Source organism: Ornithorhynchus anatinus, chromosome 4 (genome assembly GCF_004115215.2).
Source record: "Ornithorhynchus anatinus isolate Pmale09 chromosome 4, mOrnAna1.pri.v4, whole genome shotgun sequence".
Classification (NCBI taxonomy): Eukaryota; Metazoa; Chordata; class Mammalia; order Monotremata; family Ornithorhynchidae; genus Ornithorhynchus; species Ornithorhynchus anatinus.
Window position 1 is genome coordinate 50,760,947 of NC_041731.1, and position 19,885 is coordinate 50,780,831.

Consider the following 19,885-nt stretch of genomic DNA (forward strand, 5'->3'; position numbering starts at 1 on the left):
TCTTGAGGAATGGGGATACATGTAATGAATCATTTTGTAGAAAATGATCTGGGCAACAGAGTGAAGTATGGACTGGAGTAAGCGGAGATAGGAGGCAGGTACATCAGCAAGGAGACAGATGCAGTTGTCAGGCAGCAATTGGATCAGCACAGTAGAAGTTTGGTTGGAGAGGAAAGGGCAGATTTTAGCGATGTTGTGAAGGTTGAACCTACAAGATTTGGTGACAGATTGAATATATGGGTTGAATGAGAGAAATGAGTCAAGGATAATGCCAAGGTTCATTCATTCAATCATATTTATTGAGCGATTACTGTGTTAAGAACACTGTACTAAGTGCTTGTGAGAATACAGTATAGCAATAAACAGATACAGTCCCTGGTTACAGACTTGTGAGACAGGGAGGATGATGGTGCTATCTACAGTGACGAGAAAGCAATGGAGAAGACAGGGTTTGATTGGGAATCAACCAGCCAATCAGTGGTATTTACTGAGTACTTACTATATTCAGAGCACGAGCACTGTTCTGAGCTCTTGGGAGAGTACAATAAAACAGAATTAGCAGACACATCGCCTGCCCATAATGAGTTTATAGTCTAGAGGGGGAGAGAGACAATAATATAAATAAATAAGTAATTTATAATATATAAAGATATGTACATAAGTGTTGTGGAATAAATATCAAATGTCCAAAGGTCACAGATCGAAGTGCACAGTTGACACGGAAGGGAGAGCCAGCAGGGGAAAAGAGGGCTTAATTGGGGAAGGCCTCTTGGAGAAGGTGTGACCTCAATTCCCCAATTAAGCCCCCTTGGAGGACATGCGACCTTAGTAATGTTTTGAAGGTAGAGTCAGTGGTGGTCTGGCGTTTATGGAGTGGGAGGGAGTTCCCGGCTAGGGGGAGAATGTGGGAAACGGGTCGGTGGCGAGATAGACGAGATCAGGGCACAGTGGTAACCTGGCTCCAGAGGAGCAGAGTCTGTGAGCTGGTCTGTAGTAGGAGAAGATAAGGAGTTCTAAGATAAGGAGTACCAGGATGGTAACCAGTTTGGGTGGAGAGGAAGAGGTTTCCAGGAAACGTGCAGGAAAAACTGTTGGGATTTGGCAGTTGATTGAAGGTGAGTTGAACGATAGCTAAGAATCAGGGAAGACACTAAGATCCTAGGTTTTAGGGATGGGAAAGAGGTGAGGCTGGGGACTGAAATGGAAAAGATAGAAGCAGCGTGGCACAGTGGAAAGAGCACGGGCTTTGGAGTCAGGGCTCGTGAGTTCAAATCCCAGCTCTGCCACTTGTCAGCTGTGTGACTGTGGGCAAGTCACTTAACTTCTCTGTGCCTCAGTTCCCTCATCTGTAAAATGGGGATTAAGACTGTGAGCCCCACGTGGGACAACCTGATTCCCCTGTGTTTACCCCAGCGCTTAGAACAGTGCTCTGCACATAGTAAGCGCTTAACAGATACCAACATTATTATTAAAAGATAGGGGAAGAGTGGATTTAGAAGGGGAAATGAGGAGGTGAGGAGTTCTGCTTTCAACCTGTTGAGCTGAGAAGCAAAACCATTCTCCAACCTCCTTCGTGATTATCTGAGGCAGCCGGGGTCAACTTAGCCTTCCTTGGATACCCACAGCGAAAACTCAGTGCTCAGCCTCCTGTCTCTGGGGCTTTCCAGAGGGAACTAGGGATACTTCTTCTAAAATGCTGAAGCAGCCCACCTCCCCATCCCCCCAGACTTCTCCTTAGCCTCCCCTATCCTTGGTCATTGCCCTTACAGTTTGGGCAAATGCCAAATGAAAACGTTTTCATGTGGAAGACACTTGGATCTTATATCCGTTTGACATCAGGTTTGAATGCAAAGGACAGCTCCACTTGGTTCATATAAATATACATAAAAATCAGTGTAGTAAATTCAGGTGTTCTCAGGAAGAAAAGCACTGGGGTATCATGGGGAGGGAATTTCTTCCCTCTCTAGGTAATTCCACAGAGAACATCCCTTCCTAGATTTGCAGCAGCCCTCAATTCCCTCCAGGAAGAGAAAATCAGATACAGTGACTACTTACCGAAAATCTCACCCTCCAAAGAAAATCCTCATTTTCAGATAATCAATCAATCAATCAATCAATCATCAATCACTCTGTGCCGAGCACTGTACTCAATGCTTAATTTATGTGACAGTTTTAATGTTTAACACATGAAATACCTTAGGTAAGGTAATGTGTCAATATTTGAACTCGGGTGGTACAAAAGTACCTTAGTTAACATTTCATGTGTTAAACATTAAAAACATTACACGTTTTAAAATAAAGCACATTAATTAGAAAAGTCTAAACAAAAGGTGGCTCCAGGGTTTCACCGAAGGGTGTTTGTGGGAATTCTTTGAAAGCCTCAGGTAAGGATAATGAAAAGTATAATTGCCTCCGATTGCTTCTGAACCTGTTAAAGCCAGCGGACGATTAAGGGATGGGGAAGAGTATCCAGCTCCAAAGAGCTTTAGGCTACTTCCACGGAGTTAGTTTTTTAATAGGAAGTATGATAGGCGCGGGGATCTTCGTGACCCCAAAAGGGGTATTGAAATACTCCTCTCTCAATGTGGGAGTCACGCTGCTCATTTGGGGGCTTTCTGCTCTGGCATCTATGATGGCTGCCCTCTGTTATGCAGAGCTGGGGACCACTTTCTCTTGTAGCGGAGCCCAGTACGTTTTCCTCAAAAGGTCTCTGGGCTCCCCTTTCGCTTTCATCTACACCTGGGACAGACAGTTTACTTCATCGGCAACCACAGCCGCTCGCACCTTACTGTTGGCAGAGTACATGACCCAGCCCTTCTACCGGGGGTGCTCGGTGCCAGAGCTATCCAAGAAATGCTTGGCCTTGGCCATCCTCTGGTCTCTGGGGATCCTGAATGCACGCAGTGTGAAGAGGGTGAGCGGTGTGCAGGTGGCCATCACGGGGTTGAAGCTGGCGGTCCTTGGCCTGATTGCCCTGAGCGGCCTCGTCCTCTTAGGCAGAGGAAGAAAGGAGAACACGGCAAGGTTCGAGAACGCTTTCGGCACGGAGCTGCCTGGCGCCGTGCAGTGGACGGAAGCCTTTTTCCAAGGATTATTTGCGTATTCAGGCTGGGGGATCCTCGTTCATATGGCAGGTAAAATAGAGCTTTCCATCAATACTTCTCCCCCTCTCGATTGTAAGGTCGATGTGGGCAGGGAACCTGTCTACCAACTCTATTATAGTGTACTCTCCCAAGTAATAATAATGACAATAATGATGGTATTTAAGCGCTTACTATGTGCAGAGTTTAGCACTGTTCTAAGCTCTGGGATAGATACAACAGTCTTCATCCCCATTTTACAGAAGAGGTAACTGCGGCATAGAGAAATGAAGTGACTTGCCCAAAGTCACAGAGATGATAAGTGGCCGAGTGGGGATTAGAACCCATGACCTCTAACTCCCAAACCCATGCTCTTTCCACTAAGCCACGCTGCTTCCCTAGTTAATACAGTGCTCTGCTCACAGTAAGTGCTCAGGAAATACTACCGATTGATTGAATACAGAAATATAATTTTTACAATGTGCAAAAAAAGGCATTCTTTAAATTGAAATTTTGCATTTTGATTCTCTTCCTTGGAAGTGAGACTTTTGCTCACACATCGTCTACTCCGCAGAAGAGTTTTTCATCTGTTTTTAGAAACTGAATCCCCGCCGTCTCAGTGTTTCACAGGAAGAACCCGCCTCTGTTCCCACCCGATTATGTAACACAAGCCCCCCTTTGCAGAGTGAATATAATTATCATGATATGGTATTTATTAAGCATTTATTAGGTTCCAATCATGGTGCTAAATGCTGGGGTAGATACAGTCAGATCAGACTCAGTCCCTGGCCCACAAGGGGATCATAATCTAAGGGGCAGGACAAGCAGGTATTTCATTCTTATTTTACAGATGAGGAAACTAAAACACAGAGAAGTTGCAAGTGCAGGATCTGGGATTAGAGCCCAGATCTCTTGACTCCTATTAGCCGGTCTCTCCACTAGGCCACACCCAACACACACACACACACACACACTCTCTCTCTCTCTCTGTCCCTGTTTGGGTTTTTTTTTTTTATGGTATTTGTTAAGCACATACTATATGCAATATGCAATACATTTTTCTAAGCATTGGGCCAGATTCAAGCTAATTAGGTTGGGCACAGTCCCTGTCCCACATGGGGCTCCTAGTCCTAATCCTTATTTTACAGATGAAGTAACTGAGGCCCAGAGAAGTGAAGGGAATTCTTAGCACTTAGAACAGTTAACGGTGCTCTGCACATAGTAAGCGCTTAACAGATCCCATCATTATTGTTATTGTTATTATCCTTCTGCCTCAAGTGAATTTACCTAAGCCATACCAGCCAGAGAACAAGCTAATCTGCTATTAAAGATCTCAAAAGACAGATCTCCCCCAACCTACTAGGAAACCAATTCTTCACCTCCAGCCATTCCCACTCCTTCAAGATTGGTAGCCAGGAGCAGCTGGAACTATTGCAGTAGCTGCATTCTGAGCAATAGTTTTAGTTGTGATTTAAACTTTTACTCACCCACAGCCTGATTTTGGATGGGCAGCTAAATTTCTTTCATGATTCGAGCTAATTTCGCTAGCCCTATTAACCTTTCATTATCAATCAAATAATCAATCAGTGGTGTTTATTGGGTGCTTACTATGTTCAGAGGACTGTTCTAAATGCTTGGGTGATTCCAATACAACCGAGTTGCTAGAAACATTCCCTACCCATAAGGAGCTTGCAGTTTAGAGGGGGAGACAGACATTTATATAAATAAATTACGGATATGTGCTTAAGTGCTCGGGAGTTGAGGGTGGGTTGAATACCAAGTACCCAAAGAGTGTAGATCCAAGTGCATAGATGATGCAGAAGGGAGGGGGAGATAATAATAATAATTGTTGTATTTGTTAAGCACTTATTATGTGCCACACATTGTACTAAGCGCTGGGGTGGATACAGTCAAATAAGACTGGACACAGTTCCTTTCCCACATGGGGCTCACAGTCTTAATACCCATTTTGCAGGTGAGGCAACTGAGGCACAGAGAAGTTAAGTGACTGTCCAAAGTCACACAGCAAACAAGTGGCAGACCTGGGCTTAGAACACAGGTCCTTCTGACTCCCAGGTCTGTGTTCTATCAACTAGACCACATGGCTTCTTTCAATCTCAGGCCCCAGCATGTCACACAAGGGAAATTCCTTTCTGCTCTTCCAGAAAAGTCCCATGTCCCACCCAGAAGTATTCAGCTGTCCCCTCCCACCTGCCATAATGGACACTTGAGAGAGAAAGGAAGAGAGGGTGAGGCTAGAGGGGGAGGCTGATTAGCCATTCCCTCTGTGCATCCTCAGAGCTCTACTCTCTATTCCAGGATGACCCTGTCTGTGTGAGCTTGTTGCAGACAGGGTTTGTCTCTCATTATTGCTGTATTGTACTTTTCCAAGTGCTTAGTACAGTGCTCTGCACACAGTAAGTGTTCAATAAATATGATTGAATGTATGAATGAATGAAGAATCCACTTGAACCAAGATGGGAGTTGCATTTAGTGCTTATTCACTACTGGCAGCAAGCCAGTTGAAGGATCAGTTACTGTTGTCTTCAGGAGAAAAAAAACAATTCTTAGAGGAGAATAATCCAGCTCTTCCTGTTCCTGAATGTATTTTATAACCAAACTCCTGTTGATGATCTTGTTTTATAAATAATTCACCTGCTCATCATGTTGTCTTTGTATTTTTTAGGAGAGCTGAGAAACCCTGGTGTGAATATTCCCCGGTGTGTGCTGACTGCTTTCCCCATAGTGACTGTGATTTACCTCCTTGTTAACATCTCCTATCTGACGGTCCTGACTCCTAAGGAAATTGTCTCTTCAGGTATGGTTCATAGCTGGTTTGGATGAAGGAGAAAACTGACCAGGATCTTTAGTGAATCTTGGGGCCACTGAATCAGTCAATCGCTTAGTGGTATGTATAGAGCACTTACTGTGCGTAGAGCTCTGTACTATGCACTTGGGACAATACAATATGACAGAGTTGATAGACATGTTCCCTACCCAAGTGGACAGTTCTGTCTACCTATTCTGTCATTTTCAGCCCCTCCTCAGGAAAATCCACTTAGGAAATTGGGTTCTGACTGGAAACGCACTTAGGCAGTTGTACCGAAAGCTTAGTGTCCCTGGGGGGAGGGATGCGTCTCTTGCAAGAATAGGGTGGCCACTGATGGCACCTGTGGATATCAGATATGCAGGTTCCCATGTAAGCTCGTTATGGACAGGGTTGGTGTCTGCTAATTCTGTTGTTTTATACTCACCCAAACACTTAGTATAGTGCTCTGCACATAGTACAGTGCTCAGCACATACCATGGATTGACTGGTTGATTTGATGTTACGTAAGTTATAATTATAATAATAATTGTGGCATTTGTTAAGTGCTTGCCATGTGCCAAGCACTGCACTAAGCGCTGGGGTAGATACAGCATATTAGGTTGGACACAGTCCCTATCCCAGGTGGGGATCACAGACTCAATCCCTATTTTACAGATGAGGTAACTGAGGCCCAGAAAAGTGAAGTGACTTGCCCAAGGTCACACGGCGGACAGTTAGCTGAGGCGAGATTAGAACCCATGACCTCTGACTCCCAAGCCCGAGCTCTTTCCACTAAGCCACGGGGTTATGCCAAGCAGGCAGAGTCAAGCAATGTGGCAATCCATTCGAACCTAGAATGTTTATCCAGGAGGCCCCTAACACCATCTTCCTTGAAACCAGTCTCCCTGACACCATCCTCCCTAACACCATCCTCCCTGATACCACTCTCCCTAACACCGTTTTCCCTTACACCACTCTCCCTGACACCATGCTTCCTTGAATACTACCCACCTTAAAAATTGTGGTATTTGTAAAGCGCTTACAGTGGTTGCCTATCAACCTTTGCATGAAGCAAAAACTCCTCACTCTTGGCTTCAAAGCTCTCCATCACCTTGCCCCCTCCTACCTCACCTCCCTTGTCTACTTCTACATCCCACCCCGTACACTCCGCTCCTCTGCCGCTCACCTCCTCACTGTGTCTCGTTCTTGCCTATACCACCATCGACCCCTGGCCCACGTCTTACCTCTGGCCTGAAATGCTCTCCCTCCTCACATCCACCAAACTAACTCTCTTCCCCTCTTCAAAGCCCTGTACTAATATACTAATGCCTATACAGCGTGGCTCAGTGGAAAGAGCATGGGCTTTGGAGTCAGAGATCATGGGCTCGAATCCCAGCTCTGCCACTTGTCAGCTGTGTGACTTTGGGCAAGTCACTTAACTTCTCTGTGCCTCAGTTACCTCATCTGTAAAATGGGGATTAAGACTGTGAGCCCCACGTGGGACAACCTGATTCCCTTGTGTCTACCCCAGCGCTTAGAACAGTGCTCTGCACATAGTAAGCGCTTAACAAATACCAAGATTATTATTATTATTACAAATATGTATATTTGTACATATTTATTATTCTATTTATTTTATTAATGATGTGTATATATCTATAATTCTATTTATCTATTTTGAAGCTATTGATGCCTGTCTACTGTTTTGTTTTGTTACTTGTCTCCCCCTTCTAGACTGTGAGCCCATTGTTGCATAAGGATTGTCTCTATCTGTTGCCAAATTGTACTATCCAAGTGCTTAGTACAGTGCTCTGCACACAGTAACTGCTCAAAAAATACAGATGAATGAATGAATGAATGAATGAATGAATATACCGAGCACTGTACCACCAAGCAGCTTGGCTCAATGGAAAGAAGCCGGGCTTGGGAGTTAGAGGTTATAGGTTCGAATCCCAGCTCGGCCACTTGTCAGCTGTGTGACAGTGGGCAAGTCACTTCACTTCTCTGTACCTCAGTTACCTCATCTGTAAAATGGGGATTAACTGTGAGCCTCACGTGGGACAACCTGATTACCTGTATCTACCCCAGTGCTTAGAACAGTGCTCTGCACATAGTAAGCGCTTAACAAATACCAAGATTATTATTATTACGAAGCGCTGAGGTGGATATAAGCAAATCATGATGGACACAGTACCTGTCCCATGTGGTGCTCAAAGTCTCAATCCCCATTTTACAGATGAAGTAACTGAGGCACAGGGAAGCACAATGACTTGCCCAAGGTCACACTGCAGACAAGTGGCAGAACCTGAATTAGAACTCATGACTTTCTGACTCCCAGGTCTGTGCTTTATCCACTACACCATGCTGCTCCACCTTGACACCTCTTTCCCCGACACTACACTCCCTGAACATTATCCCTCCACTGGCCTCCGACATGACCCTCCCTCACACCACCCTCCTTGTCACTACCTTCTCTGACACTACCCTCCATGGCAGTTCCCTCCCTGATACTAATCTTCCTGGCATCATCCTCCCTGTTACCACCACCCTGGACATCACTCTCCCTAATACCACTCTCCTTGACACCATCCTCCCTCACACCACCTTCCCCCCAATTCATAGGGGGCCTTTAAAATACAAATATGGGGCATAAAGTTGATCTTGCCATATCAATCCCAGACGGGAGGGAACAGCTGAAAACTAGACTGCATGGTATAAAACAGAATGAATGGCCACTCTGTGGGAGAATGTTGATGTACCAATCCATCAATCAGTCAATTGTATTTATTGAGCACTTTCTGTGTGCATAGACCTGTACTATATGCTCAATACAGACATAGATCAAGGTTCAACATGTGTAGATCTAGTTCTATACAGACATATACAGACATAGATCAAGGTTTTCTCATAGAGTGGCCATTCATTTCATACCATATATGTGTTTACTCATAAATACTGCACATGGAGATGCAAGTAGTGTCACATGCATTACATTGGAAGCAACATGGCTTAGTGAATAAAGCACAAGCCTCGGAGTCAGAAGGACCTGAGTTCTAACTCTCGCTCCACCACTGTCTGCTCTGTGACCTCGGACAAGGCATTTAACTTCTCTGTGGCTCAGTTCCCTCATCTGTAACATGGGGATTAAGTCTGTGAGCCCCATGTGGGACAGGGACTGTGTCCAACCTGATTAGCTTGTACTTACCCCACTGCTTAGAACAGTGCTCGACACATAGTAAGTGCTTAACAAATGCCATTATTATCATTATTATTATTGTTGTTATTAACCCTCCCACTTACTCCAGAACCATGTGTTCCCCTCCAAGGTACCTTTAAAGAGTGACTGGGCTTCAAAACCCTGGAACTCAGCACCGGTAGTCTCAGAGTAGGGATACTGGGAATGAAAAGAAAAATACTGGATGTAAGGGGGTCCGGTGTCGTATCTGTACCAGATAGAGGGCAGACCAGCTGGACTCAGACTGTCCCATTCAAAACCAAATGGATTGGCCACTGGGCTCAGCTGAGTGGGTAACCAGGATATTTCTTTATTCTTTCACTTTTTCTTAGTTTGTAAACCCCATGTGGGGCAAGGACCAGCCTCAATCTTATCTACACCAGAGCTCAGTTCAGTGCTTAGTCCCTAATAAGGGCTTAATACATACCATAATTATTCTTTGACTGGGTTCTTGGGTGGAGAATAAAGCATTATTTCTTTTTCTCTCTGATGATGGGAAACAATTTTCAACACTTTCTGTTTCTCTATTTGATTTTCTATCAGTCATGAAGATCCCTCAGGAAAGTGGACTGCTTTATCTTATACCTATTCCCCCACTGGATGGAGTCAGTATAGGATAAAGGGCAGAAGGCAAAGGACAAAGGGTTGAGAAGCAGTGGGGAGCATAAGTGTCTACTCTAAGAAGGGCAATTTGAGCTGGGCATCCAGATTTACTCATTCAAGGTATCTGACAAGAGATGAGAATTTCTAGGCAGGGCTCAAAAGATGCCAAATGATGGCTTTCTGGATTATTAGCTATTTGGAGCCTGTGTTGTCTCCACCTTCATTCCTCTGCATTCAAAAAAAGGGGGTATTTATGGTGGGGAACGATGTTACCAGTCAACCTGCTGCCTTATAAACATGCAGCATTTGTTCCTTATGGTAGAGCCCAACAGGGCTTGCTATTCCTGTATCTTCCCAGGGAACTGCAACTTATGAGCTGAGGCTTTACATTCTTTCTGTTTGAAGACAACACAGCTCATATGAGATTTCCTCCCCAACGTATTGTTGGTTGAAAAGGTTGTCTTTGTCATCCGGAGCAGGGGAAAGGATAGGGGAGCATCCAATACAGCCCTCATGCTCAAAGGCAGTGAGCAACCTGTTTCTAGTTAGAATTCTCATCAATCAATCATATTTATTCATTCATTCAGTAGTCTTTATTGAGCGTTTACTATGGGCAGAGCACTGTCCTAAGCACTTGGAATGTACAATTCGGCAACAGATAGAGACCATCCCTGCCCAATAACGGGCTCACAGTATAAACGGGGGAGACATAGAGCAAAGCTAAACAGAACAAAACAAAACCAGACAACATCATCAAGACAAATAGAATCATGGAGATATACACCTCATTAACAAAATAAATAAGGCAATAAATAATATATACAAATGAGCACAGTGCTGAGGGGAGGGGGGAGAGCGGAGGGCGGGAGAAGAGGAGGAGAAGAGGGAAAGGAGGGGCTCAGTGTGGGAAGGCCTCCTGGAGGAGGTGAGCTCTCAGTAGGGCTTTAAAGAGAGGAAGAGAATTAGTTTGGCGGATGTGAGGAGGGAGGGTATTCCAGGACAGTGGTAGGACATGGGCCAGGGGTCGACAGAAGTACGGGGTGAAGGGGAGATTGTGAGGAGGTGAGCGGCAGAGGAGCACAGTCACAGGGTGGGCAGTAGAAAGAGAGAAGGGAGGTAAGGTAGGAGGGGGCAAGGTGATAGAGAGCTTTTATTGAGTGCTTACTGTGTGCAGAGCACTGGACTAAGCACTTGGAGAGAGTACAATATAAGAGAATTGGTCAACGCGTTCATTCATTCGTTTATTCAACTGTATTTATTCAGCCCTTACTGTGCACAGAGCACTGTACTAAATGCTTGGTAGAGTACAATATAACAGAAATAACAATAGATACATTCCCTGCCTGCAATGAGCTTACAGTCTAGAAGATCTGCTCAGGTCTCAGTGAGATGCCCTAAGTTATTGCTGCCTCTCCAGCAAATGACAGACCAAAGTGGAGTTAGCTACTAACAAGAGATTTCCATTTAATTCTGGGAGGACCTGGAAAAAAAAAAGAGACCCTTCCATCAACAGGGCATGCACTTAGATTGTTTTTCCAATCATGGTGAAGAGATGACTGGAACCATCCAGCCTTTTTTTCCTAGCCCCCAGGGAGCCTAGTACAGCACTCTACACACAATAAATAAGAGCTGTTGATGATGATAATAATGGAGATGTAGCTAGTTAGTCATCAGTGCACACAATGTGCACTCTCTGGCAGGGGCTATGCCTGCATCTGTTGCCAAGGAAACTGAAAATCCCTGTGAGGCTCCTCAACAGCACACTTCTGTGTCCTGAACCATTCTCAAAGCCATTGTTTGGTGTGGTTTATAGGTTGAGGCCTTTGATTTTTATAAAATTCGCTCTTGTCTTGTCTTATGCTGTCAGTCGTCTCCAATCCATAGCAACTCCATGGACACATCTCTCCCAGAATGCCCCACTCTCTATCTGAAATTGTTCTGGTAGTGTATCCGTAGAGTTTTCTTGGTTAAAAATACAGAAGCAGTTTACCATTGCCTTCTTCCACGCAGTAAACTTGAGTCTCCGCCTTTAACTCTCTCCCATGCCAATGCTGCCCAGCACAGGTGAGTTTTGACTTGTAGCGGATTACCTTCCACTCACTAGCTACTGCCCAAGCTAGGAATGGAATGTGTAGGCCTCTTCTTGACTCTCCTCCCCGTAGCCAAGACTGATAGGGTACTGGAAACTCTCCAGATGTGATCCTGAAAGGGGATAAAATTCATTAGACTTGAGTAATTAAACAGACCAAGTAGGTGTACCAGGCCACAGAGATTGAGATGCCTTACAGATGTATTTGGAGTTATCTGGAAAATTTGAAAGGTGAGCCAAAGGACAAAAAGAAAAAAGAGAAGAAAGGAAACAAAATGAAGGTAAGTACACAAGTGTTAAAAGTATAAATTTGTATATAGGTGGGATGCTCCTGCAAACTGGCCCCTCTTATACCCCAAGCCATTCTGCTCTCTTCTCTTTCCTGTTTTCCTCTCTCCTCCACACCCAGTAGCAAACCAAATCTTCCCCAAGGAGCACAACCACCACCAAGATTCAGAAGCACTCACCGCTGACACCGTAGATCCCTACAAGATATTGATAGTTATGATATTTGTTAAGCTCTTACTATGTGCCAGACATGTGTACTAAGCTCTAGGGTGGATACAAGCAAATCGGGTTGGACACAGTCCCTGTCCCACGTGGGGCTCACAGTCTCAATCCCCATTGTACAGATGAGGTAACCGAGGCACAGAGAAGTAAAGTGACTTTCCCAAGGTCACACAGCAGACAAGTAGTGGAGCCAGGATTATAACCCATGACCTTCTGACTTCCAGGCCCGTGTAGTAAAGCCTTCTGTCCATCTGTATTTTGTAGACAAATTCAAGTTTATCTTCCACAGAAGTGACCATAGTTTTATGCCAAATTGTAGCTTCCAATCAATCAAGCAATCCTATTTATTAAGCATTTCATTCTGTGCAGATATCACTGTACTAGGCACTTGGGAGAATACAATATAACAGAGTCGGTAGACATATTTCCTACCCATAACCAGTTTATAGTCCAAAGGGGGAGATAGACATGAATATAAATTAATTACCATAATAATAAATGTTTAATATAAATAGATCAATAAATCTCAGTTCCATATTTGAGAATCACCATAGCCAGGAAAGCCCATCTAATACTTCTAGTACAGAATAATAATAATAATAATCTGTTACTATGTGTCAAGCACTGTACTATGTACTGGGGTAGATAAAAAATAATGAGGTCAGACACAGTCCCTGTTACACATGGAATTCACATTTTAAGAAAGAGAGTGAACAGGTATTTTATCCCCATCTTTCAGATGAGGAAGTAGAGGCAGTAAGAAGTGAAATGATTTACCCAAGGTCACACACAGCAGGCAAGTGGCAGAGAAGGGATTAGAACACAGGTTCCTTGACTCCCAGGCTTGGACTCTTTCCAGTAAGGCCACCCTGATTCAAACCGGTTCCCCAGGGAGCCTACCCATGGCTGGGTGCCTGTAGACTGCCATTACCGATTGAAACAAACTGAGTGGGCTTAAGAGCACGGGCTTTGGAGTCAGAGGTCATGGGTTCGAATGCCGGCTCTGCCACTTGTCAGCTGTGTGACTGTGGGCAAGTCACTTCACTTCTCTGTGCCTCAGTTACCTCATCTGTAAAATGGGATTAAAACTGTGAGCCCCACGTGGGACAACCTGATTCCCTTGTGTCTACCCCAGCGCTTAGAACAGTGCTCTGCACATAGTAAGCGCTTAACAAATACCAACGTCATTATTATTATTATTATGGGGGAGTAGGAAGACCCATTTGGCTGCCATTAAACTGGTCTGTCTCTTGGGGCGATACCAGGACCTTGGCGTAAGAGGGCAGGGCTTCATTGGCGTATACCCCATGGTGACGTAGGAGAGGAGAGAAGGAAAACTGAAGAACAAGCAGGGGAATACCTAGCAACTGAGGCAGGTCATGGGACGAATTAAGGTGAAAGAAGAATTTGACATTTGTCTGGGGAAGAAGCAGCATGGAGTGGAAAAGAAATGGAGAGTTTGTAGATTCTGTCTTTTTCTGATGATTAGTAGGCAGGGAATAGATCTACAAAGTCCTTGGAATTTCACACAGTAAGTGCTCAATAAATACAATTAGTTGATTGATACTCTCCCTAGCACTTAGAACAGTGCTCTGCGCATGATAATCACTAAATGTATACCATTGATAGACTGATTACAGAATCAGTCACTGCAGGTTTTAGTCTTTCGTGATTTTCTCTAAGCCTACAAAACCAGTTGAAAACACAAGTTTATAGTCCAGGACTCTGCACACATTAAGTGCTAAATTAATAAGATTGACTTGAATTTTATTTATGTTCTCTGTAAAGAGGTGTCCCTGGTGGCACTGTTCCCTTTGCTCACAACGAATGATGCTGCTCTTCTCAGTCAAACTCGCAACACGTTGTTTTTCACCCATCAGACTTCAGATTAAAAGTGAAATAATTTGATGAATGCTACAGTATGCTGTGTCCTATTGGACAAACCCATGACCTAGTCCCAGCCCTCTTGCAGCTTTCATCTTAAGGATACAGAAAAGCACATCTTCTATACATCCAGGCTAGATATGTTGATTCTCTGGTCTTCCATCAAGGTAAATTGACCCTGTACTGAATTCTAGCTCTTACTACTTCACCCTCACATTCACCAGAGTGGCTGGACTTTCATGATGTTTTGAGATCAAGCTTTTTATAGAACAGTATAAGTCCTAATTTAATTCCAAAGATGCAACATATATTCATCCCTTCTTGTAGTTTTAGTCTTCCCGTTTCCCGTTTCTGCTTCTCTGATTTTTTTCCATTTTTCTGCCTTTGCTATTTGACTTCACCAAAGAATCAATGGCTTTCTCACAGATAAAACCAGGGACCGATAGCCCGATCTTAACCTTCTTGGCCTCGACTAAGCCTCTGATACTATCGATCACCTCTGCTTTTCATTGTGGGTTTTGATTCTTCCCCATAGCACATTCTCATTGACTAACAAGGAAGGTAGAGGCTACCGCAACATTGTTCAAGTCCTGTTCCACCTATTCATGTCTTCAAAATCAATCAATAGTATTTATTGAGTTCTGACTGTGTGCATAACCAACGTATCAATTGATCACATTTATTGAGCATTTACTCTGGGCAGAGCACTATACTAAGCGCTGGGGAGAGTACAGTACTGAATTAGGTACTTGAGGGAGAGTAGACTAGAATTAGATACGGTTGCTGACATCAAGGAGCTGATAATCCTATCTCTGGATCCTTGGACATCCTTCAATCCATCAATAGTAATAATAATAATGGTATTTGTTAAGCACTTTCTATGTGCCTAGCACTTTTCTAAGCACTGGGGTAGACACAAGGTAATGAGGTTGTCCCATGTGGGACTCACAGCCTCAATCCTCATTTTACAGATGAGGCACAGAGAATTTAAGTGACTTACCCAAAGTCACACAGCTGATGTGGCAGACCTGGGATTAGAACCCACAACCTCTGATTTGCAAGCCCGTGCTCTTTCCACTAAACCACGCTGCTTCTCAACCAGTCAACCAATTTATCAGTGGTATTTACTGAATGCTTACTATACACAGAGCACTGTACTAAGCGCTTGGGAGAGTACAATACAACAGAATTAGCAGATATGTTCCCTGCCCAGAATGAACTTGCAGTCTAGAGGGGGAGACAGACATTAATATAAATAAATAAAAAATTTATAATATATAATTTAAAGATGTATACCTAAGTGCCTTCCTCTAGATTTTTAAATTTTCTTTCTTGAACTCCTAGCTTGCAACTTTCTCCCACTTCCAAACAGTTGACCCATTACAGGCAAAACCATCTCTCGCTCGTCTCTCACTTTGATCCCTCCGTTCCACTCCCTGCAGCTGTTGGCAGCCCCGTTCCCTCTCCAGGTTAAATACAAAACCTTCACAAATTTCTACCTGCTACCATCAGTCTGCCAGGCTACTCTCCAATTTCTCTGGATTCAGTTAACGCTATCTTTCTCCCAGCATGGATCTAGGTCCGCTCTGTCCCTTTTGCCTCAGATGACCTCTCTCCTCCTATCTGCCAATTCAAATTCTTCTTATTATTTAAATTAGAGCTCCAAGATCTTCCCCAGGAAACTTTCTCCAATTGACCCATCCGTTCTCTAACACACTAAGGCAAACACCTCCCCCTCAATCCATTTTTCAAATTACCTGAGTTTCTATGTTCACTTACAAAAGTGTGTTTTTCTATCTTTTCTTACTTATTATTCCTTAAACAACTTGAGGGCAGAGGTCATTTTTATTCAAGTAGAGCTAAATGACTACTAAGTACTAAATTCATTCATTGTCATATTTATTGAATGCTTACTGTACGCAAAGCACTGTACTAAGCGCTTATGCTGGAGGCTCACAATCAAGCAGCATGGCCTAGTGGGTAGATCACAGGCAAGGGAGTCAGAAGGACCTGTGTTCTAATTTTGGCCCTGTCACGTCTGCTGTGTGACCTTGGGCAAGTCATTTCACTTCTCTGGGCTTCAGTTACCTCATCTGTAGAATGGAGATTAGGGCCGTGAGCTCCAAGGGGGACATGGAATGTCTCCAACCTTATCAGCTTATATCTACCCCAGTGCCTGGCACATAGTTAGCGTTGAACAAATGCCATAAAAAAGATTTCCTACCGGTTTACCAACTCCTTGGCAGAAAAGGGAAGTATTCAGCTTCCTAGTCACATACTGAGTGTTGGGCGGGTTTGCTCTTTTAAAGGTTTCCTGTGTCGCTTTGGTTCAGTTGAATGAAAATGTGACGCCCTTAGGAATTTGTTTCTAAAGGAGCTTTATTTCTCTTTGCAGCTGCCGTTGCAGTCACTTGGGCTGATAGAGTGATCCCTGCCGTCGCTTGGGTCATCCCCGTTGGTGTTTCTGCATCGATCTTCGGCTCCCTTCTCTGCAGCTTATTTTCAGCATCCAGACTGAACTACGCGGCGAGTCAAGAGGGACATTTACCCTTACTATTCTCCATGCTTAACGTCCACTCCAGTCCTGCTCCAGCAGTGGTGCAGGTCATCACGCTGGCATCCATTTTGATTATCCCCTCAGATCTAATCTCTTTGATAAACTACCTGGGCTTCACAAACTGGATCCAGATTGGACTAATGATGACGGGACTGATTATACTGAGATACCGGGAGCCCCACCTACCCAGACCTTATAAGGTAAATGAAAAGGGAAAGGTTAACTTTGATTTCATAATTCTCCCTTCTTGATTTTTCTAGCAGTTTCCTATAAATGAATAGAATAACACTGCTTGAACAGCCTCAAGAGATCACCTGGTCTAGCCCCCTGCCTCCAGGCAGGAGACTGACTAAATCATTCATGACAAACACATATCTTCTTCTTTCTTTAAAAATCTTCAGGGACAGAGATACCATAGCATCCCTTAATTTATTTTCTTTCAATTCCTCTCTTCCCCAGTAGACTGTAAACTCCTCATGGACAGGGATCACGTCTATCGGTTCTTACTACGTTGTACTTTCCCAAGCACTTAGTATGCTTAGTACAGTGCTCTGCACACAGTAAGCACTCAGCAAATACCATGGATCGACTGATTGAATGATAGCTGCAGCTATGAATTGAAGTACAGCCAACTGCAATTAGGTGAACCCGTGAACAAAAAAAAAAATCCATGAATGCTGAGGGACAGCTGGAGTTAGATTAATTAAATTCATTATCAAGAAATAATAATAATAATAATGTTGGTATTTGTTAAGCGCTTACTATGTGCAGAGCATTGTTCTAAGCGCTGGAATATACAGGGTAATCAGGTTGTCCCACATAAGGCTCGCAGTCTTAATCCCCATTTTACAGATGAGGTAACTGAGGCACAGAGAAGTTAAGTGACTTGCCCACAGTCACACAGATGACAAGTTGCAGAGCTGGGATTCGAACCCATGACCTCTGACTCCCAAGCCCATGCTCTTTCCACTGAGCCACACTTGGGAAGAAAGGATGGCCAACACCAACTACAGCACCGACTGTGTGCAAAAGACTGTACTGAGAGCTTAGGAAAATGCAGTAGGAGTAAAAGGCGGGATTCCCACACTCAGTTTACAATCTAAGAGTAGACAAGCAGAATCAAATTTCAAAGTCTACAGTAGGTCAAAGTATAAGAACATAAATGCAAATAATTAGAACAAAAATAAGAAATAAAATAAATGGATATGAAGAGTCAGTGTTAAGGGCGTTGGTGGGGTGACAACAGTCAATCAATCAAATCTTTTGAGTGCCTACCATGTGCAGAGCACTGTACTAAGCAGTTGGGAGAGTATAATGTAGTAGAATTGGTAGACACGTTCCCTGCCCACAACAAGTTTACAGTCTAGTGGGGGAAATGCCCGGAAAGATGGGAATTAATTGGGGAATGCCTTTTGAATGTTTGAAAGGAGGGTTTTAAAGGTAAGACTGTGGGGGGAGTTCCATACAGGGGAAAGAGTATAAGCAATGAGTTAGAAGTGGAAGAAACATGAGCAAGAGGGTTGGGTTAGCTTGGGAACGGTAAAGGGTACGGCAAGTACTAGGGTGTGGTATGGCAAAAGAGTGGCTGTTAGAGAAGGCAGAAGAGAATCTATTAAATTTCACCAGAAAGGGGTTGTTGGAGACCATGATGAATGTGGTTTCCATAGAGTTAAGAGGCGGGATGAAATCCAGAAAGCAGAAGGTCGAGATGGGATTGGATGGAGAGGAAGTTAGAGGGCAAGGCCACAGCCAGAACCAGTGTTTTAAAATTGACAGCGAGCTGATTTTAGGGACTGGAGCACAGACTATGACTTGGGACTGGTTTCAAGAACGTTTTCTAGGCATTACTGGGACACTCAGGGAGGAGACCAGCCAATAGTGGGAAAATCCCACCCTCCTGGCCAGGGGAACAGGGACTGTGTTCAACTCGATGAACTCGTATTTATGCCAGCACTTAGAACAGCACTTGACCCGTAGTAAGCACTTAACAAATACCACAAAACAGAGCTAATTCCAATCGTGTTTTCACTGATTCTTAAGAACCATATCTAACCTTTCCTTAAAATTTCCTTTTTCAGGTGTTTCTGCCCTTTGCATTTGGAACAGTGGCTATTTCTTTATTCTTGATTTTGACACCAATGGTCCTGGCACCTAAGATGCATTATGTCTATGTGTTCCTATTTATTCTGGGGGGACTGCTCCTGTACCTACCTTTTGTACATTTTAAAATTCGTTTTGCTTGGTTTGACAAAATCACTTGCCATTTGCAGTTGTTAATGAATGTTTCACCCCCTCATGGGACTGATGGCTCTAAAACCAGAGAAGCAACATCTCTGTGAAGATGCACTGAAGTACTTCTGAACAAAGACTATCACTGTTCAGTGAATACTAATGGTGAACATCAAGGATCACATCTACCAACTTTATCATATTTTACTCTCCCAAGTGCTTAGCGCAGTGATCGATTGATTGATTGGTTGATTAAAGCAATTTTCTTTTAGGTTTCAAACCTCCTGTCTCTGTCCCTTTGTTCACCCAGACATATCTGGCTTGGGATGCCCTCTATCCCCAAACTGCCACCCTCCCTGTTAGAGAAGCAGCATGGTGAGGTGGATAGAGCATGAGCCCAGAAGTCAGAAGGTTGTGGGTTCTAATTCCGGCTCTGCAACTTGTCTGTTCTGTGATCTCGGGCAAGTCACTTTACTTCTCTTTGCCTCAGTTACCTCGTCTGTGAACTGGGGATTGATGCTCCGAGACCCACCTGGGACAGAGACTGTGTCCGACCCGATTTGCTTATATCCACCCCTGCACTTAGTACAGTTACTGACATATAGTCAGTGCTTAACAAATACCACAGTTATTATTATGATTATTATTATTATTCAAAGCCCTCCTGAAAGCCCACCATCTCCCAAGGGCTTTTCCTGATTAATTCCCTCCAAACCAAGTCAGAAAAATAAAACCCAGATATTTTTAACATACATGTACTCATTTCTGCCCATCTTCTGCACTTATATACCTATGTTATTTCAATTATTTATAAAAACTTTTATGTGTAATTCCCCCACTTTTATGTCCTTGGATCATTCCCCTCTTTGGGTCTGCCCACTCTGTTGTA

The 19,885-nt window shown here is 43.8% G+C and overlaps 1 protein-coding gene across 1 annotated transcript; it reads left to right on the top strand.

Moving 5' to 3' along the window:
- The first annotated feature begins 2,343 nt into the window (after positions 1–2,343).
- Positions 2,344–19,276, top strand: SLC7A13 (solute carrier family 7 member 13). Its single transcript, XM_029062129.1, has 4 exons — positions 2,344–3,134; positions 5,767–5,898; positions 16,606–16,967; positions 18,846–19,276. Exons 1-4 carry the CDS (start codon positions 2,456–2,458, stop codon positions 19,104–19,106), a joined length of 1,434 nt encoding a protein of 477 aa, XP_028917962.1. The 5' UTR covers positions 2,344–2,455; the 3' UTR covers positions 19,107–19,276.
- The last annotated feature ends 609 nt before the right edge of the window (positions 19,277–19,885 follow it).

What these genes read in the sequence shown, in the direction of transcription:
- SLC7A13 (XM_029062129.1), top strand. Translation starts at nt 2,456, where the DNA reads ATGGGGAAGAGTATCCAGCTCCAAAGAGCTTTAGGCTACTTCCACGGA. An exon ending in TAAGGAAATTGTCTCTTCAG is followed by an intron (nt 5,899 to 16,605) that starts GTATGGTTCATA and finishes TTCTCTTTGCAG; the next exon opens with CTGCCGTTGCAGTCACTTGG. An exon ending in ACCTACCCAGACCTTATAAG is followed by an intron (nt 16,968 to 18,845) that starts GTAAATGAAAAG and finishes TTCCTTTTTCAG; the next exon opens with GTGTTTCTGCCCTTTGCATT.